The sequence below is a fragment of the Zingiber officinale genome, chromosome 7B (assembly GCF_018446385.1).
Source record: "Zingiber officinale cultivar Zhangliang chromosome 7B, Zo_v1.1, whole genome shotgun sequence".
Taxonomy (NCBI): Eukaryota; Viridiplantae; Streptophyta; class Magnoliopsida; order Zingiberales; family Zingiberaceae; genus Zingiber; species Zingiber officinale.
The window spans coordinates 30,683,971-30,710,814 of record NC_055999.1 but is presented as its reverse complement, the minus strand read 5'-3'; the positions used below and the strand labels follow the sequence as shown (position 1 = coordinate 30,710,814).

The 26,844-nt window shown below is 35.6% G+C and overlaps 4 protein-coding genes across 5 annotated transcripts; 1 reads left to right on the top strand and 3 right to left on the bottom strand.

The window, feature by feature from the left end:
* Window positions 1-2,636: 2,636 nt before the first annotated feature.
* Window positions 2,637-4,354, top strand: LOC122003670 (RNA exonuclease 4-like). Its single transcript, XM_042558750.1, has 7 exons — window positions 2,637-2,741; window positions 2,842-2,993; window positions 3,087-3,217; window positions 3,320-3,534; window positions 3,621-3,827; window positions 3,924-4,004; window positions 4,098-4,354. The coding sequence occupies exons 1-7, from the start codon at window positions 2,707-2,709 to the stop codon at window positions 4,327-4,329; spliced, it is 1,053 nt and encodes a 350-aa protein (XP_042414684.1). The 5' UTR covers window positions 2,637-2,706; the 3' UTR covers window positions 4,330-4,354.
* A 715-nt stretch (window positions 4,355-5,069) lies between these two features.
* Window positions 5,070-9,294, bottom strand: LOC122003669 (glycerophosphocholine acyltransferase 1-like). The gene is made up of 8 exons (XM_042558749.1): window positions 8,943-9,294; window positions 8,791-8,850; window positions 6,709-6,766; window positions 6,524-6,624; window positions 6,219-6,314; window positions 5,896-5,989; window positions 5,592-5,817; window positions 5,070-5,482 (listed from the first exon to the last, which is right to left on the bottom strand). Exons 1-8 carry the CDS (start codon window positions 9,000-9,002, stop codon window positions 5,206-5,208), a joined length of 972 nt encoding a protein of 323 aa, XP_042414683.1. The 5' UTR covers window positions 9,003-9,294; the 3' UTR covers window positions 5,070-5,205.
* Window positions 9,295-13,031: 3,737 nt separating this feature from the next.
* LOC122004283 (protein POOR HOMOLOGOUS SYNAPSIS 1-like) lies at window positions 13,032-14,946 on the bottom strand. The gene is made up of 4 exons (XM_042559194.1): window positions 14,651-14,946; window positions 13,937-14,053; window positions 13,203-13,268; window positions 13,032-13,106 (listed from the first exon to the last, which is right to left on the bottom strand). The coding sequence occupies exons 1-4, from the start codon at window positions 14,939-14,941 to the stop codon at window positions 13,032-13,034; spliced, it is 549 nt and encodes a 182-aa protein (XP_042415128.1). The 5' UTR covers window positions 14,942-14,946.
* A 1,767-nt stretch (window positions 14,947-16,713) lies between these two features.
* LOC122005642 (ribose-phosphate pyrophosphokinase 4-like) lies at window positions 16,714-24,451 on the bottom strand. 2 transcript variants are annotated; one of them, XM_042560760.1, is made up of 7 exons: window positions 23,861-24,451; window positions 18,468-18,783; window positions 18,273-18,368; window positions 17,816-17,884; window positions 17,600-17,737; window positions 17,381-17,480; window positions 16,714-16,999 (listed from the first exon to the last, which is right to left on the bottom strand). In XM_042560760.1, the coding sequence occupies exons 1-7, from the start codon at window positions 24,319-24,321 to the stop codon at window positions 16,866-16,868; spliced, it is 1,314 nt and encodes a 437-aa protein (XP_042416694.1). In that variant the 5' UTR covers window positions 24,322-24,451; the 3' UTR covers window positions 16,714-16,865. The 2 variants fall into 2 exon arrangements, with proteins under 2 accessions (XP_042416694.1, XP_042416695.1); XM_042560761.1 differs by having other exon boundaries at window positions 17,609-17,737.
* Between the last annotated feature and the right edge of the window lie 2,393 nt (window positions 24,452-26,844).

Here is a 26,844-nt window from a genome sequence, read left to right as displayed (position 1 = left end):
ACCCCGAACCAAACGCACCCTAAGGGTAATGCTAAATGGCCAGAATCTGGCCAGCTAGAATCAATACATGCAAGTGTACACATAGATATTTTAGTAATATCATATGTGTACATTAATTACATGCATGTACATACATGCATTCTAATTGGAGGATAAAAAATTCTAGCTGATCAGATTCTGGTCAATAAGAATTATCGTAAAACTAATTGTTACATTGGCACGACTATCAGAGTCAACAATATGAATGGCGGTAAAAGGTAATGTATAAAAGTATGGGATCAGATGATCCCAATGCATTTGGTACTCGTTGAAAATTGATCATATATATAATTTATTAGAGTAACACTACATGTACGTATCAACGCTGTCAGCCTACGAGGACATTTATGGATTGAGTCGGTGTAAAGAGGATGGAGAGGAAGAGATTCGGATGGAGATTGAGAAAAATTAAAAATCTTTTTAAACGTGCCACCTTCCTTTTGACTCTGATATCTTGGACGCCCCTTTTGAGCATCGATCCATTTTGTTGCAGTGTCACCACTTTGACTTCAAACTCTCCTGCACTGCACCACGTACCTGCTTCGCCATCAACTGATCAGAATATATCATTATTGGAGATGAGATTATGCATAGTCATGAGAGCCCTCTGTCTCTCTCCCTCATCAAACGTGCATGCCGAGATGTAGATAGATATTCAGTGCCTGAACATTGCTTCATTGTAAGAATTTATCTACGTACTTCATGACTAAATTAATTTTGTTCAGTTGCCTCCTAAACAAACCTTGCTGATCATAAGGAAGAGTTTGTGTTGATTTTCTATATTACGAGTTTGAGTTTCCTCCAAAAATGTTGAGTGAGAAAAACGTTTCTTCTGCTCTTAGAACTTTAATTTACCCAATAGTTAACTGACCTTTATTCTTAGGTTCTGTGCTTTTGCTCTTTCTCCTTTCCCCCTTAGACAAAAATACCTTATCTTGGGACCCGGGGAAAAATATCATGCTCCTTCTTTGTTGACGACTCTTAACAGCCGATCGATTCTCTTTTTCAGTTTTCAGTTTTCTCAGTTCATAGACGATTGGAGTCACTGAGAGAGAAGACAAAGTCCCTTAGTATATATTAATTGAAGCTATTGTAGCAATTAAGGAAGCTATTGGATGCACTTGATCGACTACTTGAATTTAGGCGCAATGATCTGACTGAAATCGTCTTGAAATTTTGTCAACATTAAAGTTTCATTAAAAATTGCAAACTGAAATGGTTCATGAAAATCCTTCCTTTAATTTGTTGGTCAAAGGGATATATTCTCCTTATAATTTAAAGAGAAGAGCATCTCCTGTGGAAAGAGATGTGGCTAGCTGCCCATGTACCTGTTTGTTTTTATAGCTTTGTGGTATGAGACCCAGCATTCCTCAATTAAATTATCGTCTTGAATTGCATTGCTATGTCCAAATGATCAGGTTGATCAATCAGTTTGGCTCAATCGGATTAACCGAGAGCATCTACTTCACCCTGACTGACTAGCTAGCTCATTCAGGCCGAAACCTTCATAAAACAGCTAACTACATTGACTAGCTCTATATATATACTCAAACCAGTCTTCCCAAATCGATTTGCCCGTATAAACAAGGGTGCATGAAGGCTAAAAAATAGAGAGAAGTTAGTTGATATATACAACTAAGGGCTTGTTTATCATTTTTTAAACTAAAAGAAAGTGTTGTGATGACTAAAAATAATTTAGTTGATTATGATTTCTTATTGCACCAAATAATATATAAAAAATATATTTAGTGAAAAACAAACTGTTCCACAGACGCACCACCACTTGGACGTGTGGTGAGAACACACTCGATGAAAGAGTGATCGATCGATAAGTAGAATCTCAGCATGCACAGGACTGTCAGATGTCCACTTGATCTAAAGTATGACAGCTTTAGGCACAAAACAAGATACATTAATTGCTATAATATACTGATTACATGAATGTAACAAGTTCATTAGGAGTTCAAGGTTACATGCATTCATCCTGTTTCAAACACATTGAAACATTATCAAAGGCAAAGATCCTAGAGATTTCTAGTGACCAAGTAAATGGTCTTGTGAATTAATGTGGCTGCATTTATTTTTCTTTTTAATGTTGACTTAGGTCTTTCTAGTCAATCATGGAGTGGACATGGAATCCTGAACCTTTTAAAGCTTATTCTCTTCCAACTTCTCTTTTGACCAGCTGGGTATCTTTCAAAGAACCAAGATCAAAAGGTTACAAAACCTTATTATGAATATCCATCTGCCATGTCTTTATGTCTATACTAAACAGTTATTTGGTGTAATAATAAACGAACTAGATTCGAAGTACTTTCGGCCGATGTTCAAGGATTCAAATCCGTATTAACGACAATGATTGCGAGCGATTTAACTGATGGTTGATTTCAGTCTTTGCAATTATCACAGAGTGAGTCAGTGAAGTCATTCCTTGACCTTTATAGGTAAAAAAAAAAAATTGAAATCTGTTTCAGTTAGTCTCAGACACCAAATCTAAGATCTAAATACTGAATTAGCAACACCAAACCAGTACTGGATTTCAACATCTAGCTCAACGGAGTTCCCAGTATAAATAGAGAGGCAGCATCCAATTTCTCATGCCAAACTCAAGCGAGTTCTCTCTGGTTCTAGCTAGCTAGTGCAGAGCTCTGTAGATCACTGGCAATCATGGATTGTAGACTTGACTGTGAGAGTACTGTCAGGTATTTCCACCATGCATGATCTGTTCTTCACATACATAGGGCTTGCATTTTCTCAAGTAAGCTATAAGATGTTTAATTAGTACTTCAGTATGCATTGCAGGAACAAGTGCGCAGCCTGTTTCAAACAATACAACAAAATAGAGCATTTAGTGGAACACATGAGGTCGTCATTTCACTCTGTGCATGAGCCCAAGTGTGGAGTGTGTCAAAAGCACTGCAGGTTCTTTGAGTCTCTCCGGGAACATGTCATAGGCATGTATCTACACCTAACCAAAACTCACTATTAATTTCAAAAAAGAAAAATTATATGTGCTTTAATTATTAATTAATTTGGTCGTGTTGAAGGTCCACTTCCCAAGGCCGAATGCGCAATGGCGTTCAGCACTCGAGGCTGCCATCTGTGCCTGAGCATCTTCGATAGCCCCGGTGCTCTTCGAGCTCACCGCTCCACCTGCCAACTGTCGCGCAATGCTCCTGTGAGCGACCGAATTAAGCAGCTGGCTCGAATCCGTTTGAGCAATTAGAAGATGCATGATGGCAGTTTAGGGTCGTCTAACTAACTGCTGTAACTGTTTCAGGGGATGGTCTCGTGGATGTCGAGGTTGAGCTTGCAGGGGGCTTCGTCGGATTATGGCTCGAGGCCAATGCAGGCCGTGGCTTTGGCGTGCAAGATGGTAGGAGGAGGAAGCGACGGCTCGCTGGACCTTTGTGCGAGGGTCTGCTTGGTCGGTGAAGATGAGAACCTCATTTTCCAAACTTACATCAAGTCCCAAATCCCAGTCACAAACTACAGGTCGATCGTAGATGCTTAATTATCGATCGATATATACGCCACGACTGTTTTATTGATATATTAAATATAAATCATGGCTGCTGAAGGTACGAGACGACCGGCATCAAGCCTGAGCACTTGAGGGACGCAATGCCGCTGAAGCAGGCGCAGAGGAAGATTCAGGAGTTGCTCACCGGAAGCGAACCGACTTGGAAGATACGATCGCGAGGAGGGAAAGCGAGGATCCTTGTGGGTCACGGCCTCCACCACGACCTCGACTGCCTTGGCCTCCAATATCCAGCATTCTTGATTAGGTCCATAATCTCAAATAAACTCACTAATCATCGATTTTAATTAAGCTCGATCGAGTATATATTAACATGCAGTATCCCAATTAATGTGAAACATAGAGACACAGCGACGTATCCACCGTTGACGAAGACGAACAAGCTCAGTAACTCACTCAAGTACTTGACACAAGCATACCTTGGGTGAGTGTAATATATATCTAGTATATAACTATATATATACTTGGTTTATTGCTAATAATAGATTACTACTGTGTAATTTTGATGTAAATTAAGGTATGAGATCCAAACTGGAATCCAAGATCCGTACGAGGACTGTGTCTCGGCGATGAGACTATACGTGAAGATGCGATCACAGAAGCATGACCGTGACTACTCGTCGGGCTCCGGCGAAAGCCGGAACAGTTATCCGGCGTGGAGACAGAAGGAGCTGGAGAAGATGACGCCGGAAGCGTTACTGGAGCTGTCAGTTTCCGACTTTTATTGCTGGTGCTTGGACTCTAATTAAGATAATTAATTAAGCCACAGCTGCATGCATGCAATTAGGCGAATTAAGATAATTAATTATGTAGGGAGTAGAATAATGAATTATATTATAGTGAATAAAATTCAGCTGTCATCTATTGCAGTGATATATGTCAAGATTGTGTTGGAGCTAGTGTGTGTTAGTGTTTTAAATTTTTAGAACTTAACACGATCATATTGGTACTAATCGAAGGTTATATGACTATATAAAACTGTTATTTATATATTATAGTTTTCAAATTAGTGTGAGAAAATCTTACAGTCAGTATTATAGTTTTATTTATAGAACTTGTCCCATACAAATATACCACTACAATAGGATTGTATTACAAATTAATTACTCATTAATACAAAAGTATTGTTGAAATTCACTTCATACACTACAAACAAAAATACAGGATGTCCTGTTATATCATAAACAACTCCAAACTATAATAATATATATTAACGAATATAATATCACAATAACATATAATAGAACAAGCAAACTGTATAATAATATATATTAACGAATATTAAAAATGTAAATTAGACAGAATAGAAGAATCCTATAACTAATCAAATAAAGAAGCAGCAAAAGAAAAACCATTAAGGCATTTGGGGCATGAGCAGAGTCAATAGTAGGCTTTTGGCTAAAGGTAGAAAAAAAAACCCAGCAGACTGTTTAACTAAAACTACAATTACCAATTTCACTATGCTTGAGAGGGGCTTGTGCTCACCACAGAGGACAAAGCAATTAACTCATGCATTTCATCCATGTCTAGCTTGTTCACTTCAATTGATAAATCACAATATTGCTATAACTGTAATCCAGAAATTAGGGCTTTTTCTTCTGCTCCTTGAGGATGGAATCCAGCAATTAGGGCTTTTTCTTCTGCTCCTTGAGGATGGCTTGCTTGGGAATGAGGAAGGTATCCCAAATGAAGCTTCCACCATTCCATACTGTAGCTGAGAGCATCAAGACCTGAAAAGCTAAATGCATCTCGTAGGACAGGAAGATGAGAACACTGAGAGCCATGGTTGCTGCTGTAAAGATAGTCTGGATCAAAATGTTCATGGTGGGTCGATATTTGTCGCCGAGAAGGCTGCTTAACCTCCACCAGATGTCTGCCTTTTGAGCCTTCTTTGGTAGTTCCCTGTGCATCAACAAAAGCATCCAAATTGCTTTGGGTGAAATAACATATATAAGAATTAAGCAAACGCTAAGCTCATAATCCTGATCTACAAACGATAATTAAGACAAACCTATAAGAAGTTATGACCTCAGGGTCACTAATTAGAAATTGCTGCCAGCTCAATGCATCGGCAATGAGGAAGTAGAGGAGTTGCCACATGGTGTAGGCAGCCAAAGGAACCGCGAACAACCATGTCCATAGGAAGGCATTCTCCTCCACCTCAGGCCATGCTGCTGTTCTGCCTTGGGGGCTCATAGGTTCTGGATTCCACCATCTGATGGTGAAGAAAACAATTCCTGAAATGAAGCTTGTATGCATGAAGTATTTGTAGAATCACATAGTTGCTATGATTCTAATAACAGCAGATGTATTACCAGGTACAAGATGTATAAGAACACCAACAATTTTATCAATGGAGATGAAAACAAGGCTGCAACGGCGAACTACCAATGCCCAAGCCAATGGCCCCTGTTAAAAGCTATTTAGATTTAATTAGTGATTCGAGATGATGATGAGAAATTTTCACTTCAACAATCTTCATTCAATGTTTGTAAAACTTGTCAAATATAGCTGGCGAAGTTTGAAAAAGCAATTCTTTTCTAATTGTCCGAGAGAAGATTTGTAAAAGTGGGGACAAAATGAAGTTATCCTAAGATGTACACAATATAAAATTCATAACGGAGTTGAAACTTCTTGCCTCTGCAAATGAAAAACAAACCATGAAAAGCTTTTCATTCTTGGGATAGAAGAGAATCGTGATCAGAAAGAATGTGTTTGCATAGTAGCAGAAATCCTGTAAAATTTTTATTGGATCAAATCAAATCAACTAAAGACTATACTAATGTTTTACTACAATACAGAAAAAGAAAATTAACAAAAAAAAACTATAGATAGATAGATGGATAGGTATATAAGATGCCTTGTGCTCAAATATCTACCTATAAGGCACCTAAAAGGATATTGCCAACTTATAATTTTTAAAAATGATGTTTGCAAGCTCACCAGGAGATAATAATGCCATTTCTTGGACAGATAGTAAACCCACCTTAAAGGAACCACCATTATATATAGCAAACAATAAATTAGTGGAACATCTTGGGGCCCTGTTCACCAACATGACAGTATCATTTTAATATTCTTAAAGAAAATGTTTAATTTAATATAGGCCTCAATTTATTTCTACTTACATGCACCAAGTATGAAGCAGAAAGCACCATATCCAAGAACACACAATAAATATGTCGCCTAGAATCATGTAAATTATTATTAACTAATCATGGTATATAATTTACATGTACACGTACAAGTGACAGACTAAAGTATTTTATTGTCAGTAAAAGGAACAATTTTTTCACAATTTCTTATAATGATTATAATCAATTGAAGTTAGTGGTAAAGTAAACTAACACATGTAAGCTAAATGGCATTGTTCTTTTGTAAATGCCACTACAGTTAGTATCTACTTTTATCAATTTTAATTGTATATGTTTATTAAAATGGCATTGAATCTCTTTTAATGAAAATAAAGAAATTACAAAAAAGTAATAATAACAGCATTGCTACCTTGCATTCTCTTTTTCTGAAAAGAATTTAAGATTGCATTTTAATTTCAAAGTTAAATGAAAAAGAAACACACAACTAGGTCCGCCCACCTAGGTTTAGTGACTTTGTCAATTCTCTTGGGTCACACAATTCCATCGCCCTTATCTTACCATTTGCTTTTCTTATACCCCTATTTGACTACCTTTATCGACTCACTTAGCTTTGATCGAGCTATCTATCTTACCTAACTGTATCATTATCCCATCTTGTCCACCCTCATTAACCTAAGTGACTTATTGAACTCCAATCATTTCATTTAAGTCATCCCACCATATCAACCCAACTGGTCCCCTTAAAATTTAAGTTTAATGGAGAAAGAAAGGCAACAAAACTCGCCCGGGCCTGTTGACTCTATCAATCCACTTGGCTCACTCGACCTCATCAACTCTATCTTCTTACTAGATTGCCCTATGTCCCTATTTGACCGCTCTATCAACTCACTTGGCTGTGCTCATCCTATTCAACTTGCCCAACTATGTCATCCCATCTTATTCATCCTTGCTGACCTAAGCTACTTATTTAGCTCAATCAACTGGACTAACACAATCGGCCCATCTAATTTATTTGGCCAAATCTATATAAATGACTCACACAACCTACTCATTTCTTCTAGATCATCCCATCATATCTGCTCTCGGATGGCTCTAGTGGCTAGCGTATGAGGTGCTACCACCATGAGATCTAGGATTCGAATCTCGACAAAGCTGAGATAAATGCCTCCCTTATGTGCTAGTCACTATTCCAAAGGCTAGTAGTTGTCTGTGATTTACCTCCTCCGTGTTGGCCTTGGGACGGATTGACGGGGGTGCTGGGGACGAGTGTATTCATCTTTTACCACCTTGATTGGTCTTCTTAGCTTACTCAACTCACCGACCTGACTAGATTGATTGTTCGTTTATCCTTACTAGGCCTATCTACCCAAATAGTTTCATTTAGCTCACCCAATTTAATTAGTCAGTTTAATTGACTCAATTACCTCAATTGTTTGTTCATCCTGGCTATGCACATCTAGCCTAATTAGCATATCCATCCCAAGTAGACTTGTCGAACTGATCAAAGCTTGTTAGTTAATTGGTCTATTCAACTTGACTAGCCCTTCTAGCCTAATCAATACCATCATACTTGCACAGATTGACCAATCCGACTGACCCGATTAGCGTAGCCAGTTTGCCATTAACTTGATCAATTTGACTAGCCTACCTAGTTCAATCTATTGATCTGACTAACCTAGTTGACTTATTTGGTTTGACCAATCGAGTCAACTAGCCTATTCAACCGGACTTGCACTCCCAATTTCCTAACTCACTTAACTTGGCATGCTTATCATGCCCACCAAGTTCATAATGTACATTTTAAAGGTTTGAATATACTAAAATGTAAATTATTTGAAAAATGAAACTGATCAAGAAAAAATTATTACTTATGAATATGGGATCATAATTTCATAAGAATTGATATTTCAAATTCAATTTTACAACTAAAAACAAACAATAGAAAATGTACTCTATGACAACTAGTAGAGAATAGAATAGTTACTCTGACACCAAACAAAATGCACAATTTTTATGCCTACTTAAATATATCTGGGACTCTGAGTATCTATCTATACGACAGTGTGTTATTTAGTTACAGATAGTAGTTCCGCTGCCCATAGGAAAAATGCTAACCTTGAAGATGAACCTCTTGTGTTGTTCTTCTGCTCGCTTAGCGAGTTTATAAACAATCCTCTGTTCCACAAACAATATTAAACTACCGAAAACAATTATATTTGCAAAGACAAGTGAAGTAGTTTTCCAAAAATTAATTAAGCTGAAGAAACCTGGGAGCGAAGGAAGACTTTGATGCTGATGGTCTTGAGGAAGGACTCTCCAACCTCCATGGTTGCGCTGAACCATATCTGTCTTCTCAAGGAGCAAAATGGAGGACTTTAATTGCTTTGATTGCTTCACCTTCTGCTTTGGGGGGATGACAAAGAGAGGAACCGAAGGCAGTGTATTGGCCAAAGCTGGCATTTTTAAGGAGCTTTCTTGTACCAGAGCACCAACATTATTAAGGGAGAAAATAATATTAATTTGTTTGGAGACTGTGACTTTTGGAATATTCCAAGAGAGTTCTAAGAAATTGGCTGATGCATAGCATAGGTAATCTTCTATCAGCATAAGGAATCAACACAGGCATTGTCCAACTAAGCCATTTTGGATTATTCAGGTTGAATCAAATTGGCATACATGCTCAACTTATTTTTCATCATAGATTTGGGTTTAAGAATTTCAATCATTGACCAAGGAATCATTTAATAGGAAGGATAGTAAAGGGAAGGTGTGATATAAAAATAGTTGTGCCAGCATATTCCTTTTATTTATTATCCTTTTTTGAGAGGTAATGTTTTTAGAAAGATTTCATATTTTCCTTTGAGATCCAGTGTTTCTAATCTTTCTATAAAATCTCTGAATCTGATAGTGATTTTGAGCATATTCTGTGATGACACTTGTTGTTTGGTTCTTTTTTTATTGTCTATGAATGATATTCTATTATTTGTATGTCTTCCCTTCCAAAGCATACAACTAGAATAAAAGAGTTATTTTTACGATCCAAGCACTATTAATATTTTTTGGCTATTATTACATTTACATGGAAATTAAGACACGTTGCTACATGCAAACATTTCATACATGGTCGCATAACTTCTTAATCAGACGATTTGGAATCAGAATCAACTAATTTGTAATATCAAATTGTTCATAATCCTAGTGCAAGTTGAGTGCAAGTATCCACCGCTGACCTTCTCTACGAAGAACCTGGATGATGTCGGCAGCGTTTATCACGAGATAGATCAGCCACCTCCAGTGCCGAATCACCACCCAACTCATCAACAGTCTTGTCCAACTTGGATAAAATCCCTGTTTAACCCAGAAAGAGCAAATGAAGCAACAATTCATTATCCGACATGTCACAGCCTAACACTTCACAAAACAATAAGATTTATATGAAATTTTCTTGATGAAAATTGGTTACGTTAAGAAGAATTGATGAAACAACTAACTTACTCAGAGATAAAGAGAGACAAACATTAAAACTTTTTGCAATGCCTAAAAAGAAGATAATGACTCTAAAAGAAGGTTTGGTGAAGATGTATACCAATAAAAGTAGCATCTGACATGTAATTCTGGAGCTAGCAATGAAAACCAGAAAATGTATTAGTGGTTAGGTTTAGATAAATAAAATAGTGACCAGTTAGAGAAATATACCACGACTTCACTAGTAGTTTCAACATCTGAGATGTAGTTCTGAAATAGCAAGGAAGACGAGAAGGTACTAGTAGTTAGGAGCATATAAATAAATAGCAACAACTTAGAGAAAATATACCGCAATATCACAAATTATTTCAGCAACTGGCATGTACTTCTGAAGCTAGCAAAGATGAGAAAAGGTATTAATAGCAAGCTATATATAAATAAACATAACAAGTTAGAGAAATATACCGCAATTTCATCAGTCATTTCAGCAGCGTCAGACATGTACTTCTGAAGCCAATAAAGAAGACAGGAAAAAGTATTAGTCACAAGGAACAGATAAATAGACAAGTTAGAGATATATACTGCAGATTCACTAGCAATTTCAGCATCAGACATTAATTTCTGAATGTAGCACAAGATATTAGAGGAATAGACTGCAACTTCACTACTGTTCTCGGCATTTGACATGAACTTCTGAATCTAGTTTGGAAAATGAGAAAAGATATTAGTAGTTAGACACCAAAAAATCAGTAACCAGTTAGAGGAATGCACCACAATTTCATTAGTAATTTCAGCATCTGACATGAACTTCTGAAGCTAGCAACAAGACAAGTGAATTTCAGTAGTAACAAATAATTTTGGTGCTTAAAACCAAGAAAATGTAATAGTAGCCAGGTACATATAAATAAGCAGTAACCTGAAATTTTGATGCTAAAAAACGAAAATAAGTATCAGTAGCTAGGCAAGTAATAGAAATATACCACAAGTTCACTAGTCTCGGACACTGATTCCAGTTTCTTAGAAGCATCTGTCACAAAATTTTTAAAAAAAAAACAATTTTGAAAAAAGACGAAGAATTTCTTCAATAGGATGCTCCTGTTTTTTAGGAATGTTTCTAAAGTACCTTGTAATAAAGGATTCACCAGGAGCTCCTGCAACACAATACCAATCAGAATTAACTCATGCTTTTGGGAGCATACCAGTGAGGAGTATATTTCTACATATGCACTTTCAAGATCTTAAGTCTATTATATACCTGAGCATGAAATTCAAAACCCAGTTCATCTGTAGGGTTTGATTGCTCTGCAATCATTATCAAAATAGGCAAAAAGGAGAGAACCTTCCTTAAGTATAAATCAAGGGGACAAAAACAATGTTGGAACAAGTTAAAGTAAAATGAATTTTACCATAGGTATTAGAATTTTCAGCGAATGCTACTAAAGCACCTTGTAAATAAGGATTCATCAGGTGCTCCTTTATGAAAACATCAATCAGAAAGAATAAATGCTTCTAAGATGTACCATTGGGAGGGATAATTTTTGTAAGCAGGTTTCAAGAATTCAGTGACTGTACCTTAGCATTAGATCCATTACCAGGTTGACTTGTAGGATTAGTTTGTTCTAAAATAGACAACAAAAGAAAATAAAATCTTTATTAGCTACAAATAATGCTTGAACAAAATGTCATAATAACTATACACGGGTTACCTTTTCTAGTCTGATTCAAGCAATCAGTTAGAAGCTCTGCAAAGCTTGGTGGTAAACCAGAAGAAATTGACCTAGCACAACTAGAAAGCACCATAGAATAAGATAACTCCAGTTGTTTGTTGTTAATTAAATCTGAAATTTCCCCATCATCTGTTGGCATAGGTTGTTCAACACTTATTCACAAGGGAAGAAATTCAATATCATTTGTATATCTTCTCAAGCATTAATAGAAAAATAAAGAAAGTGAAAGCCCGCACAGAACTTTACCAACTCTGAAGAGTACTAATGGAAGCTACTTCAGATGCTGAAGAGTTTTCACAAGAAAAATCACTCTCTGGAGGCACATCACCCATTAGTCCCTTCGAGAAAGATAATATATAGATAATGCCAATTACAGTAATTGAAAGATACACCAAATTTAGCTGGAATAGAACCTAAATCTGAAAAATATACGAAAACCACTATGAAGCTAATATGTATTAAAACTTTGACGTATCCTCTTTTGTGTGAAAGACACAAATGATGTTTATCATGATGAAAATGACTGACCAAAAATCAGGATAGATCATGTATCAACCAGCAACCTCATGCAATTTTGCCTCAATAAGCAATCTTGGGAAAGTGAAGAGAGATTTCCAGAACTAAAATTATTTTATTAAGCGCTTCCTTTTTACAATAACCTGACAATCTCATAAAATTTGGGAAAGATAGGCAAGGTGTACCAGAACTAACAAAAACGAATGCTAAAGCTAGCAAAAATAAAATAAAATAAAGACCAGAACTTGTTCATTCTATTAGATCAACTAAATATTAAGATTACCTAGTCTGTTAGGATAAGACTACATAGGCACACTTGATTTAGTTATTTCAGAATCATTTACAGTGAGGTTTGGCCAATGTGATATATAAAACTACTCAAACTCTAGCTGAGGATAGTGTTTTTGTTCATCCACTATGTTGCATCAATGACTCATGAGCAAGGAAAGTCTTTTTTATGTGGTTTAGTTCCCATGAAATTTAATGTAGTTCTTTACCTTATTCTTGTCAATTCACTAAACAAATATGCAAACATGTTTTTTTTCTAGCTTTGTAATTTTGAATGAAAACATAAAGAACCATTTAAGTAATGAAGAGTGAGAGGAAAAAATAAGCCTTGCTAAATATTTAGGTTAGATAAAAAAATCACTATGCTGTAAACAAGGAAAAATAGAAGCGCCATTCACAAAATCTGGGCATATCTTTGCAAATCAGGAAGAAACACTTGATAAAAGTGCAGAAAGAAAACCACTTTGCGTATTGATCAAGTAACTTAGGGAATAAGAAAAGAAGAATGACGAAAATTTGGGGACTCCTCACCTTCACAAAATTAATGAATGCTTCTGCATCAGAACATGATGAGAACCGCAAAGCAAACTTTTGAACCTGAACTAGTTCCAAGATTAATTGTTGTAGTTAACAATAATAAAAAGAAGAAACTTGAAATAACAAGACATTCTGGAATGTCATTATAACAACTAGAAGCAGCAAACAACTAATTATGTAGGAATTCCAACCTATCCAAATGAGAAAACAAAAGACCTACAAAGACAATCATTGGTCTTGGCCAACAAGTTTATACATGCTGTATCACAAGTCTATACTAGATGGTACAAACCAGTTTAGTCTTGGAAAAAATAGACTCCAAATATGAATTAAGGCAATGGTGCATTGGTTAGGCCCTCCAATGGATAGACATAGGATCTAAGATTCGAGTCTCAGATGATGTGCAGTATAGGGGATTTTTCCCTCTAGTGAGAAGCAAGCCTAAGAACGTGGCGGTCTAGATTGGTCTCCATGAGCGCTTTCTGATTTATCCCAGTAATCAGTAGAAAACTTTCATGAGGCCAGGCCAGTCAACTTAGGATTAGTCGATTCAAAGAATTGGATACCTTGTGCAAAAAAAAAATCAATGTAACTCTACTAACCAGTTTGGAAATTTTCAATACTATACCACAGTATTATTGTTGTTGTTGCGAGTGCATGTGGGAAATAGAATACCATCAGTTGATAGAAAATAATATACAAGAGAAAAAGTACACATCTTAACTTGCCTGATTGGATGAATCCATGTGGCTTGCAAAGATCACTCTGCTACCTCCAACTGAAAATTGAGAAATGCATGGCAGTTGTGGCCATGAGAAAATGAGGTTTGGAACATAGTGTTCTTCCTAACGAGGAAAAAAAAGGGCTTTAGTATATCATTCAATTAAAATTCTGAGTTATCTATTATTGTCCTGTAGCACGTGTTAAAATCATGAGGTACAGCAATACAACGACAATATAAGACAACTAATTATCTATCTACTCGTAGTATGATAACATTGAAGACGATAGAATTTCCTTTTTCGCCATAGAATCCAGGAGGACACGTATCATCCACATTTTTCACTCACATTTATTAAAATCAAAGACCACAAATCTACCAAGCAGTTACTCGTCTCAATGCATAAGAAAAGGGTTAGAAGCACCTCAGAAAACTATTGGACTAAAAATCAAAGACGCATTACTCGTCTCAATGCATATGAAAAGGGTTATAAGCACTTCAGAAAAACTATTGGACTAAAATCAAAGCCGCATTTGAAACCAGTCACTGAAACTACAGATTGTAAATGTGTGGGAAAATCCTAAGTATAGTTATTGCATTTGCGTGGATGCTCCTCTCGTGAATGCGAATAGGGTAAAAATAAAAAATAAAAGGGCATAAACTATTAAGCCGGAAGTCAACTGTAGGCTTTAATGTGAGACGGAGGAAACAGAAAACTAACAACAGTGGATGCCAATGCGGGGACGGTGACGGAAAGGATGTATGCTGACTCGTGGTTTGTCTTGTGGACAAGGAGGATTGCTGGGGAAGAAGCGGGGATCCAGGTTCCCTTAATCGAGCGGATCCTCGACTTCGGGAGGGGTCGGAGGTCAGACGGAGGGATGGAGATCGGGAAATTGAAGAATCGAGCGAACTCCACGTCCCAGTTCATCCGAATCACGGCCGCCAGATCCGTTGCCTCCGACACCGGCGAAACTGAGTGAGCCATTGGTAATCCCGCGGAGGGATCCATTTGCATCGTCCGACTTCGGCGGCGAAGAGGACGATACAGAACGAGCAAAGACTGCAGCCTGTTCACGTTCCCACACTCTCCGAATTTTAACTATAAATAGAAAGAGGAGGGGACTGATAAAGCACGATTTCAAAAGATGTCTTTTTATTTATTTATATTTTTTAAAGAGAAAATTACTTTTTCAATCCCGTAATTTATATCTTTTTTAATTTTAGTCCTGTTACGAATTAATTTATGTTATTAGTCCTGAAATTTGTAATATTTTTCAATTTCAATCTTTTTTCCTTCAAAATTGAAAATTTTCAACATAAAATATCTAATTTGTGGTTAGAATATAAAAAGCACATGGGTCATAAAAAATCAAAATCTCCAAATTCAATTTACAACTCATCATTTTCCGTTGAAAAATTTCAATTTTAGAGAAAAAATGATTGAAATTGAAAAATATTACAAGTTATAGGACTAAAAATATAAATTGATTAATAACATGACTAAAATAAAAAAAAAAGTAAGTTACCAAACTAAAAACATAATTTTCTTTTTTTTTAATGAAAATATGTCTTTTTTTTATGAAATATGAAAACTCGTCTTAGCACTATGTTTGGTAGGGTGTAATCTGCTTTGTAATGTAATCAAGATTACATTACAAGGTTGATTATTTTGTTTGATTTAATTTTAAACTTGTAATGTAATGTAATCTGAATTACAAAAGATAGTGAAATTTTGTAATCTGGATTACAAAGCAAATACTATATAATCGGATTACATTACGAGATTATCGTTTAACCAAAATTTAAATGTCGAATATACCCCTAGTCCACCGTGGCCGCCATCCACTACCGTCTGCTGGCGCTGCCCACTGCTGTCGACCCCGCCTGCCGGTCGTCGTCAGCCGCCGACGACCACCGCCGACCGCCGACGACCACCGCCGCCCGCCGGCGACCACCGCCGCCACCGCCACCGCCGGCCGCCGACGATCGTCACTGGCAACCACCGTCGGTCGCCGCCGGCAATCGTCACCGTCGCTGTCGCCGGTGGCGGCTGCCGGCGGAGGAGGCGATGATCGATGGTTGTTGCAAGCTCCGGCAGAGGTGCGACGGCCATCGATAGAGATCACAGGATATTTTTGTCATTTTATAATAATACGAATTACATTCTTTATAAAAAATAATGGATACCAAACAAAAGAATGTAATCATCTTTGTAATCAAAGATTACATACATTACATTACCAAACGTAGTAATGTAATCAAGATTACATTATATTACATTACAAATTTGATTACATTACAAGTAAGATTATATTACACCCAACCAAACGTAGAAGTGACTTATTTGCGGAGATCAAATTATAAAATATTAAAAATAATAATATTATTAAATAAACTATTAAATATATCCTTAAATGGAACATAAATAAGAAAAAGGAGCATGGACCATTTACTTATTCTGAAGATCAAATTATAAAATATTAAAAAAAAGATCATATTAAATAAACTACTAAATATATCTTTATTTTTAAGTAAAATACATAAAAATTAAGGAAATTGTTTTTTGCTTTTGCTCGCCACGTAATATTTTCATTTTGAGGTTTGTTAAAAAGAAAATCGATCAGAATCCTGGGCCAGAAGAGCTTTTTTTTTTAGTTAATTTTATTTTTTTAAAAAAAAAAATTATTAATGTGTACCCTGCTGGCGTTCATGTGACCACATTTTATGTTCATAATATCCATGGGAACAACGTGCCATAATCATTCCAAAAGAAATCGGGCAAGATTTAATTTTTTTCAAATTATTAAAAGAAATTTTATTTGTTACAACAAAAAAACACCGAAAGGATAGATTATTCAGTACTGGATATTATCATAAACAACAATCATAAGCCCAACGATTAATTAACAGCGCCAAAATTGTGCCATGCGAATCTATATCTGAAGAGCAGAAGCAATTTGAGCAGAAAGGCTAAGAACTTCGAAGGGAGCTCTGTTCTTTACTTCTCTTACTGTAAGTGGGCACGAGTCAGTAATCCAAAAGTAGCTCAATCCATTATTTGGACCAGCTGAGACGAGTGGGAAGAGCAGTCAGTTCACCATAAAAATTGTGAAAATTTTACAAGGTAGATAAAGACAAAGATAAGGAACTAAGCGAAGAGCTCAGTTTATCAACAAAAATAATAATAATAATAATAATAAGGAACTCAACATTAGAAGTGGCAATTTACACAGATATTCATGACTGCTTCACAAGATTTCTCCAGCACACGATATAATCAACGGAAAAAAGGAATCATGAGGGAAATGAAGTCAAAAATTTCAAGTAAATTCATGGCAGGGGAACAAGAGTTGCAACAATGCATACAAAGATTTTTCTGATGGCTGTAGACTATCATAATTAAAAAAGAAAGAAAACGTAAGCATCAGAATCAGAATCATTAGCTGACCTCCATTGTCGTGTTCAAATCGCTCCCATGACCTGTTAGGGAAGATACCATGGGTCACGTAGGCACTGATTCTCTCGGCCCCATGAGCTGCTAACACTTTCTAAGAAAATGGCGAAGATAACATAAAGCACTTTGAGAAAAATAAGGCCTCAAAGATGAAATATAGTGCATGGAGATGTACAGGAGGTGCTTATGTATGAAATGAATTTATGGAAAGACCTTCCAGACCTGGCATTCAATCAGTGTGCCACCTGATTGCACCAAGTCATCAACTATCACAACATGTCGGCCTCTAGGATCTCCTTCTTTTAGTCGTACAATTCGTTGATCACCTTCTCTGACTTTGTTGCAAATAATCTGGAATTGAAGTGCCAGAGCATTAAGCCTAAATATCACATCAAAGACTAGGCAGTGTAAAATTCACTGTACAGGTACCATTGGAAAATGTCGAAGTTGCTTATGGAATCGCTTCCATGCGCCATCATCTGGAAAAGCAATAGATATCTGAAAAAGGACACGACAGAACAGAAATGTCAAATGTGGCATGCCAAAGATTAGCAGTGTACATTATTATACCAATAGAAGGGCTATATCACAATTCACAAGAGATAGATGAATCTCAACAAGATAACACTATCACAAAAATCTCTGCATGCAACTTTAAAAAAAAAGAATACAGGGACATTCGCAATTAAATTTGAATCATTTCTCCTACAACCAATGATTTGTTTTTAAAGAACAACCTCATTCTCTTGAAGAAGTTGCAAGTTTGTATCAACCGAAAACCAACTAAACGAGTATATATCATCACATCTTGAGGAAGATGCATATTAAACGAATATTATATAGTTGATGGTAGTTATCTCAAAACAATAAATAGGGAGATCATTACTCTGTCCGAATCTGGAAGTTGTTGAAGCCTATTCATTAACAGAGGTACCCCACTCTCAAAACATGGGAGAATAGAATCTCCAAAGTAGAATCTCTCCTATCAACAAAATACAGAAGATTACAGCATGAAGTTTTGCTCCCCCATGAAATACAAATTTCAATCTAGTGAGTATATGAAGGTAGATAGATCAATAACCTGCAAAGCATGAATGTCAAAGATGACTAAACTAGTCGGTCCACCTCTTGAAATTGGTATGTTTGATAAAATTCTAGCAAGTGTGAAAGCTGTTGCAACATCCCCTTCATCTTCCATTCGTTCATAAGATCCAGTTGGGAAAAAAGGAAGAACAAGCGTAAATGAGGAGATAAACAACCTTGGCAATGCATAGATCACGGATAGCTGCTCAAAAATTACAGCAGGAGAACTAAATGAAGCCAAAAAAGCTACATGTTGTCCACGAATGCCTTGAGCATGAGAGATGAATAGGTTAGGGAAACCATCCTCAAATACCCTGAAAAATAGATGCAAAACCAAACAAATGAACTGAACTAAGCAAACTGTTCAAACAACTTCAAAAAGCTTCAAATAACCACAAGCATCCAGATTTTTTCTGAAATAAGTAACTTAGACAAGGTCTAACTCAAATTTTGAACAACTCACAGAAGCCCTAACTCAAATCTCCTTATAAATCCAGTGTATAGAAAATGTCCCCAGTTTTAGTAACAAAGAAAATGATAGTTTATTTTATTCAACAATCTTGTGAATAGATCGTTTATACACTTCCCGCCTGCTCTGGGTTATGTATGTTATTGAGTCCTTACGAAATGATGGTATCAAGCTGTTAAAACTTAAAATAATAATAAAGTAATTGTTGTGCACTTAATTATGTGTATCGTTGATTCATATATCACAACCAGCATTTATTCCAACGAGATAATTTTAGCAATTGTGATATTAGAAAGTAATGGATAAAGCCAAAGAATCTTAATGTAAACTTAGTCGAAAAAGCTAATTTATTGAGTTGTCTATAGATGTTTTTGTTTGCTAGAGAAGCTTTTAGGTTTCTGAGATAACACTTTGTTGATGGTTCAAAGTCTTAAAGTTCTCATTAAACTCAAAGGGTAGCCATAGTCTTGAACCACCATCAAGATCATGGCATGGAATTCAATTAGTAAAAGTCCATTTCCATAATGCTGAGGCTGGGTCGAGAGACTTAAATTTTTTTTTTTTCTCTCTTGGACAGCATCTGCATAAGGTTTCATTTATTGCAAGCATAATTGTTGATGAGATGTCATATAAAGAATGATCTCTCTAGGTGACATGTAATGATATAAAAACTAACTTGTATGGTAAGCCATTGACACATAGAAAAGTGATTGCTTCTACGAGTAAATATCTATGTTCAAGAAGAGACTAGAATACAAAGTTTCAACAAGGTTGTATGATGTCTACACGTGCAATAATACCTAAATACAAAATAGATCTTATTGAGGATGAGATCTCATAATGGTAGATTTAGAATAGTAACTACACCACGAGGAAGCAGTTACATCTATGAGTTAATTGCAACTAAGTCATCTGGACTTAATTCTCAGGCTCATAGTATAGAAATTCATTGAAATCCATAATTCAGATGATGGTTCATATTGTTAAATGTTAATTCTATCCGATGATATGCCTTTGCCCATAAGAAAATTTGAATTTGCATATATTCTTAGGACCTCTCTTTGCCCATCAGTATTCTCAAGATTTATTCTCATATTTTTCACCATCGGTAATCTCGACAATGACTCCCCGTGACCTCTATGTTACACGGCAGCAACTTTACCATTGCGCCATGACTCTCCTGTAGATAGTGCAAAATCCTTTATTGGAAAGAAAGATCATTTGGACTCTTGTAATAATGGACATTAACTTATGTGGATAAGTTACCCCTCCTAATGGAATTAAGTATGCCACTTGAGAAAACAACATATGAGCGGGGGAGAAATCTAATTGCTTTAGTATGAGGCTCACTAAGTCTCATATTAATAAAAGCATTCAGAGTCAAATCATGAGTGTAACAGGTCAGAATTATAATTGCTTCAACCAACTTATAATTTTCTTTTCTGGGAATGCCAAGGGTGGATGTTGTAGCAAAAATTTTGATGTAAAATACATTATCTGAGGGATCGCATCAAAGGGCATGAAGGGGACTTCATTATGTCAATGTTGATTAATGGTAGAAAATATCATGCCTGAAAGTTCATTGGTTAGGTTATACAACAATGGTGAGAGTATATGAAATCGTTAATTCATGCTTTGTGATCATGCAAGAATGCTATTTCCAGATACTTTAAAATCAACCTCCATTTTCCAAACATAAATCATTAGAAAAAAAATTATCACCCTTGGATGAGATATTACGAAACATTCCGTCAAATGAAATGATTTTAATAGGAGGAGATCTAAATGGGCATATCGGAGTGAAAAATGAGGAACATGAGAGGATATATGGGGGGTTTTGGTTTTAGAATAAGAAATGAGAAAGAAAACTATATTAGATTTTGAGATAGCATATGACCTTATATTAGCTAATACGTTTTTTAAGAAAAGAAAAGAACACTTAGTCACATTCAAAAGTGGGAATAATAAATCGTAATTAACTTTCTTATGATTAAGAAGAAGGAAGGAAAGATTTGTAAAGATTGCAAGATCAACTCTAAAAAAAGCTTAACTACCCAAGATAGATTAGTAGTGTTGGATATACGCCTCGAACATAGTATCAATAGAAAAAAATATATATACGACTCCTAGAATTCAGTGGTGGAAGTTACAGGATGGGAAGCAAAATATATTTAAAGAGAATGTAGAAGTACAAGCATTAGATGAAATATACGGTAACTCTAATACGACATGGGATAAGATGATATCAAAGTTAAAAATAGTAACTAAGAGTGTACTCAATGAGTCAAAAGGACGTGCACCAATAAGTAAGGAATCTTAGTGGTGGAATGAGAAAGTGCAAGAGAAAATGAAGGAAAAAACTAATAGTTTATAAGGAATTATATATTCGTAAGAACGAAGAAAACTTTAAAAAATATACAATAGCGAAAAAAGAAGATAAGAGAGTAGTAAATGAAGCAAAGAATGAAACTTTTGAACGATTATATCAAAAATTGGATACAAAAGAAGGGGAAAGAGATATTTATAAAATAGCCAAAGTGAGAGAAATGAAAATAAGAAATCTTATCCAAATAAAATGTATTAAAGATGAATATAATAGGGTACTAGTAAACGATGGAGAAATAAAAGAGCGAAGAGATATTTTCATCAACTTTTTAATGAAGGTTTAGGTGACCAACTTAACTTAGGTCATTTAAGTAGGTTAAATGAGCAAAGAAATTTAAATTTCTATCATAAAATTTAAACTGTAGAACAAGCTTTAAATGAGATGCACAATGGAAAATCCGTTGAACCAGATGATATTCCGATAGAGGTATGAAAATACCTAGAAAAATAAGATATTGAATGACTTACAAAATTATTTAACATGATATTGAAAACAAAAAAAATGTCTGATCAATAGAGGATAAGTACTCTAGTTCTTTTATATAAGAACAAGGGAGACATACAAAATTGTGCAAACTATAGGGGTATTAAATTAATGAGTTATACAATAAAAATTTGGGAAAAAGTAAGAAAAAAGATTAAAGAAGGAGACCATAGTGACCGAAAATCAATTTAGGTTCATGCTTAGAAGGTCGACAATAGAAGCTATACATCTTCTAGACACTGAATTGTAAAATATTGGGAGCAAAAATAAGATCTACACATGGTATTCATTGACTTAGAAAAAACTTATAATAGAGTCTAAGAGAAATTATATGAAGAATTCTAGAAAAGAAAGGTGTTAGCATAACATATATTGAACTAATTAAGGATATGTACGAGAATGTAACAACTAGAGTAAACACTTCAGGCGGAGTAACTAAAGCATTTCCAATAAAGATAGGGTTATATCAAGGATCATCTTTAAATCCCTATCTTTTTATATTAATTATGGACGAACTTACTGCACACATTTAAGATATAGTACTGTGATTCATGTTGTTTGCAGATGATATTATTTTGGTAGATGAAACACGTGAAGGAGTAAATGCTAAACTAGAAGTTCATGTTGTTTGCAGATGATATTATTTTGGTAGATGAAACACGTGAAGGAGTAAATGCTAAACTAGAATCTTGGCGAGAAACACTAAAAGGGAAAGGTTTTAGGCTTAGTAAAAAAAAGACAGAATATATGGAATTTAAGTTTAGTAATATTAGACATAATGAGTCAATTGTTAAGATAGAGATGACGAGTTAACTGGAACCGAGAGCTTTAGATATTTAGGTTCATTTTTATAAAATGATGAAGGGATTGAAAGTGATATCTTACATAGAATACAAGCATGATGGTTAAAATGGAGGAGAGCGTCGGGTGTTTTATGTGATCATAAAATACCTCTAAAACTTAAAAGAAAATTCTACAAAATCGCAGTTAGATCTGTTATGTTATATAAAGCTGAATATTAGGCTATAACTCAAATACGAGTAGAAGATGAGAGTTGTAGAGGTGAGGATGTTAAGGTGGATGTGTAGACATACGAGAATGGATAAAATAAGAAATGAGAGCATTAGAGAGAAAGTCAGAGTTACATCTATTGAGAAAAAACTTCGAGAGCCGCGTTTAGGATGGTATGGGCATGTACTTAGATGACCAATAAATGCTCTAGTTAGGCGATGTGAAACTATGACAAACATGCATATCAAACGAGGAAAAGGAAGACCAAAAAAGACTTGATTAGAAACAATAAAACAAAATAAAATTTAATTAAGTATAGATGATGATATAGTAGGAGACAGAGTTCAATAGCGTAAAATGATCCATATAGCCAACCCCACCTAGTGGGATAAGACTTGGTTGTTGTTATTGTACCCTTAGATGGCTCATTGGAGTCCATTCATAAAGTGCTCAATTCATAACATGTTCAAAGGACATGATGTTTTGTGATACATGAAAGATGTACTTACTAAAAGAATATAACCACTATGATTAATGCATTAAGTTCTTTGATTGTGTTTGGTGTTTTGATATTACTAATATGGAATAATGATCATATTGAAACATGACTCATCATCTTCAGGTGAATGGTTGTGTCAAATGAACCATCAAAGTTTTCATTAAAAGCAATGTGATAAGTGTTTCAAATCTAGCTTAAAAAGGGTGATGCCTCTAAGTCAACATTATCGCCAGAACTTCCTTGGGCTGAAATTGAGGATGAGTTGAGAGTTCACAGCTTGTCCAAGGGAATCTTGTTATTTTCATTGCACAATCTTGTTTGTTTCATGATCTTGGGCTCCTTGGAGTGGTAAAAAAAAATGAATTTTGAGATTGAAACTCACAATTTCAAATATAATTTGAATGAATTCCTGTTGACATTGCGAGCGTTCGGCAATCAGGACTTCAAATTCCGGAAACAAAAGAAATTTGAAAATCAAAAAAAAAAAAAAAATTGATCACATTTGACAAAGTTAATTCAGCCAGGGAATTAAAGCAATCGCACCTCCAAGTGATGCTACGAAGCTCAATGGAGTCGCTCGCCAACGCTACGCGCTCGGCCAGCTCCCTCATCTCCTCGCAGAAGAAGAGGCAAACGCTCTTCTTAGACCTTTTGGGGGGGAACGCGACAGTGGACACCACCGCAGGCGAAGCCGCCATAAGAGGGCGACTTCGTGGGATTTCATGGAGGTCTTTGCCTCTGTCAGCAAAGCTTGGACCGTTGCTCGTCAGTTCCGTACGGATCCATACCCGCCTCTTCCACCCATTCACGTTGCGAGGGGCACGTCGGCAAACAGAATATTGCGTTCCTGTCTTGAGGAAGCTCAATTTGGGAGGACAGAAGAACGACACCGCGGCCGCTTCCTGCTGATGAGAACGGCCGAGATTGTTCGGATGATCGTTGTACAGAGCAGGGGAAGAAACTGCCGATGCCACCGCCATCGGCATCGGCATCGGCATCGGCATCCTTTTCCCTAAGTTCTTTGTTCGAATCGGTCTGCAAGGGTTTTGATGAGGTTGTTACCACCCATGCGTTGGGTTCCTTCCCGCAAAGAGCTCATTACTGTCGGCCAGGGCAAAGGTCAACTTGGACGGGATGGGCTATTTTCCTACGGGGATGTCTATTTTTTAAATAGATTATATTATCGAAATTAGTTTTTTTTTAAAAAATATTTTTTTATTAATTTTTAAAAATGAACTATTTTATATTTTAGTTAATTTTTATTCATTTGTTTAAATTTGTTTTTATTCAATCTTGTTTTTTAATTTAATTTAAATTATTATTAGCATTAATTTTTTTTTATCAATATCGATCTAATCAATATACAGAATTAGTATAAAAGATTGTATGATGGGGGCATTTATAGTATTTTAGGTGAAAGTGGATAATTAATTAATGATTAAAATTAATTTCTTTAAAATTTATTTAACTACAACCGCTATTAAAATATATCTCCATGTAAAATATTGAATCCGACCATTATAAAATAAATCTTCATGTAAAATATTATTAAAGTCTATTACATTGTTTCTCATTCTTCTTAATGATCTAATTAATAGACGACTCATTGTATTGTGCATCTCTCTCGTAATAACTAATATAAAATATAAATAATGTCCTTAGGGTGTAGCACAGATGGGGAATGCATGATTTTGTTATTGAAAGGTCTAGGGGTTGATCCCCGGGGTGTCACTGTCTGGGGTTAACGTTTCCGCCATGCACTTTCCATCTGTGTACTTGTATTTACTTCCCTCCATATCCGTGGGACCGGCCCTAGGGGGGCCGCTGATGTGACGGTTCTACATTTTTTTTAATATAAAACATAAATAAATTTAATATAAAAGAAATTTTAATAAATTTCAGAGAAATTAAATCTTAACTAATTGTCAACCACAAACAAGTTCTAAAATTGATATTTTATATTTTTTTTCTTCGGGGCTATGATACAGTGATAGGGTATCTAAGTTGTCATCTAAATACCCATGATTTACTATGAAGTATTTGTATAAATTTTTTTCTCCAAATAATAGCCGGTGAGAAAATTATGTGGAGTCGGACCAGTCATCCCACATACAGTCAATGGGATCATCTGAATTTATCATTTTAAAAAAAAATAAAAAAGATTTAATCCATCTCGATGCATTTCCTTTTCAAAGCTTTTTATCTTTAATTTCTACCATCTCTATTAATGACATGAAGATTCTTGCTTCTGTTTTTTCTTTTTTTTGAATATTCGTGTGATAAAACTTTCAAATTGCGAAAGCTTCAAGTTGAATCTAAATCTCTTTTTCCTTGTTCATCAATCTTGATGCTGAAAGTCAGCACAAAGACATTAAAGTCCCTTAATAAGCTCTTTGCTTGCAATATATGATAAAGGGCATTTCGGTACACGAATTAACATCAAACATCCAAAGCTTCACCAAGAAACGCCCAAATCTCAATTATTGCTCTTCATTTAGTCTACTAATTAATCATCATCTGTCCAAAAAAGCTCTGTCTATTCTCTCTGTCGTGTATTATCTCTCTATGCATTGATTGTGGATATTTTGTTTATGCACAGATTGTATGTTTTGACGATGAATGGGTTCAGAATTTCATTGTTTTGAGGATTTTCAAATTCATTTTAAATGAGTAATTAATCATAGTTTTGTATCTAGTAATATATATTCTATGATGAAACGGAATATCCATCCAAAAATATATTGTATATGAATTTTGTCTATTTCAAAATGCACGGCAATTAATAGAATAGAAAAAAGAGATATGGGACACCTGAGGAATCGGAAAAAACGAAAAGCATCAAAGACAACAAGACCTTAGTAGAAGACACAAGCAAGTGAGAATGATGACACAGGAAGGAAGCTAACAGACTTGATATGCCCGACGAGAATCTATGAAAAACACTCTAGTGGAGCGAGAAAAATGACATGAGAAGTGATCGTATGAAGCACGAGAAGCCAAGGGAAAGCATGCGCAAGGTAAGCTAATGAGACGAATGTTGAGTGACCTATAATTGATATATATCAAATGAGGGTAGACTCAACCTTAGGTGGACTCAGGCGGACTGAGTCAGAAGGTTGGGGCTTCTGGAAAAAAGGTTTCTGATCGATCGAATCTTTTAGTCAACCAAACCAGCTATTCGGTCAATCAAAGCATAGTATTATCCTTAACGATAATACAAATTATTGTTGGAGTTCGATCAGTCGATCAAACATTGGGATCGGGCTATCAAAAGTCATGTCAAAGTTGATCCAACAACGCAAATCCGATGTAAGCAAGATCGAACCACCAGAGTGCAGGATCCAACGACCAGAGAACATGTGGCAGCAAATCTAGAGAAGCTATCCGAAGCTAACCAAGTTTCGGTCGATCGAATGTATGTCACGTCAGCGAAGGGATGAGCAAAGAATATCTTGTGGATCACATTTAGCTGCCACGTTAGCGATTTTTAAACAAGCATTTTCGATCGAACAAACATGCCATGTCAG

Excerpts from the sequence above, each read along its gene's own strand:
- LOC122003670 (XM_042558750.1), top strand. The coding sequence starts at position 2,707 with ATGGATTGTAGACTTGACTGTGAGAGTACTGTCAG. Across the intron at positions 3,828-3,923 it reads TATCCAGCATTCTTGATTAG|AGACACAGCGACGTATCCAC; the intron begins GTCCATAATCTC and ends TGTGAAACATAG. Across the intron at positions 4,005-4,097 it reads TTGACACAAGCATACCTTGG|GTATGAGATCCAAACTGGAA; the intron begins GTGAGTGTAATA and ends ATGTAAATTAAG.
- LOC122003669 (XM_042558749.1), bottom strand. The coding sequence starts at position 9,002 with ATGGAGGTTGGAGAGTCCTTCCTCAAGACCATCAGCATCAAAGTCTTC. Across the intron at positions 6,315-6,523 it reads AATGGCATTATTATCTCCTG|GATTTCTGCTACTATGCAAA; the intron begins GTGAGCTTGCAA and ends AAAATTTTACAG. Across the intron at positions 5,483-5,591 it reads GAGGTCATAACTTCTTATAG|GGAACTACCAAAGAAGGCTC; the intron begins GTTTGTCTTAAT and ends GTTGATGCACAG.
- LOC122004283 (XM_042559194.1), bottom strand. The coding sequence starts at position 14,941 with ATGGATCCCTCCGCGGGATTACCAATGGCTCACTCAGTTTCGCCGGTG. Across the intron at positions 14,054-14,650 it reads CCGCATTGGCATCCACTGTT|GAAGAACACTATGTTCCAAA; the intron begins GTTAGTTTTCTG and ends TTTCCTCGTTAG. Across the intron at positions 13,269-13,936 it reads ACATGGATTCATCCAATCAG|GTTCAAAAGTTTGCTTTGCG; the intron begins GCAAGTTAAGAT and ends GAACTAGTTCAG.
- LOC122005642 (XM_042560760.1), bottom strand. The coding sequence starts at position 24,321 with ATGCCGATGCCGATGCCGATGCCGATGGCGGTGGCATCGGCAGTTTCT. Across the intron at positions 18,784-23,860 it reads CTTCGTAGCATCACTTGGAG|GGTATTTGAGGATGGTTTCC; the intron begins GTGCGATTGCTT and ends TCTATTTTTCAG. Across the intron at positions 17,738-17,815 it reads AACTTCGACATTTTCCAATG|ATTATTTGCAACAAAGTCAG; the intron begins GTACCTGTACAG and ends CTTCAATTCCAG.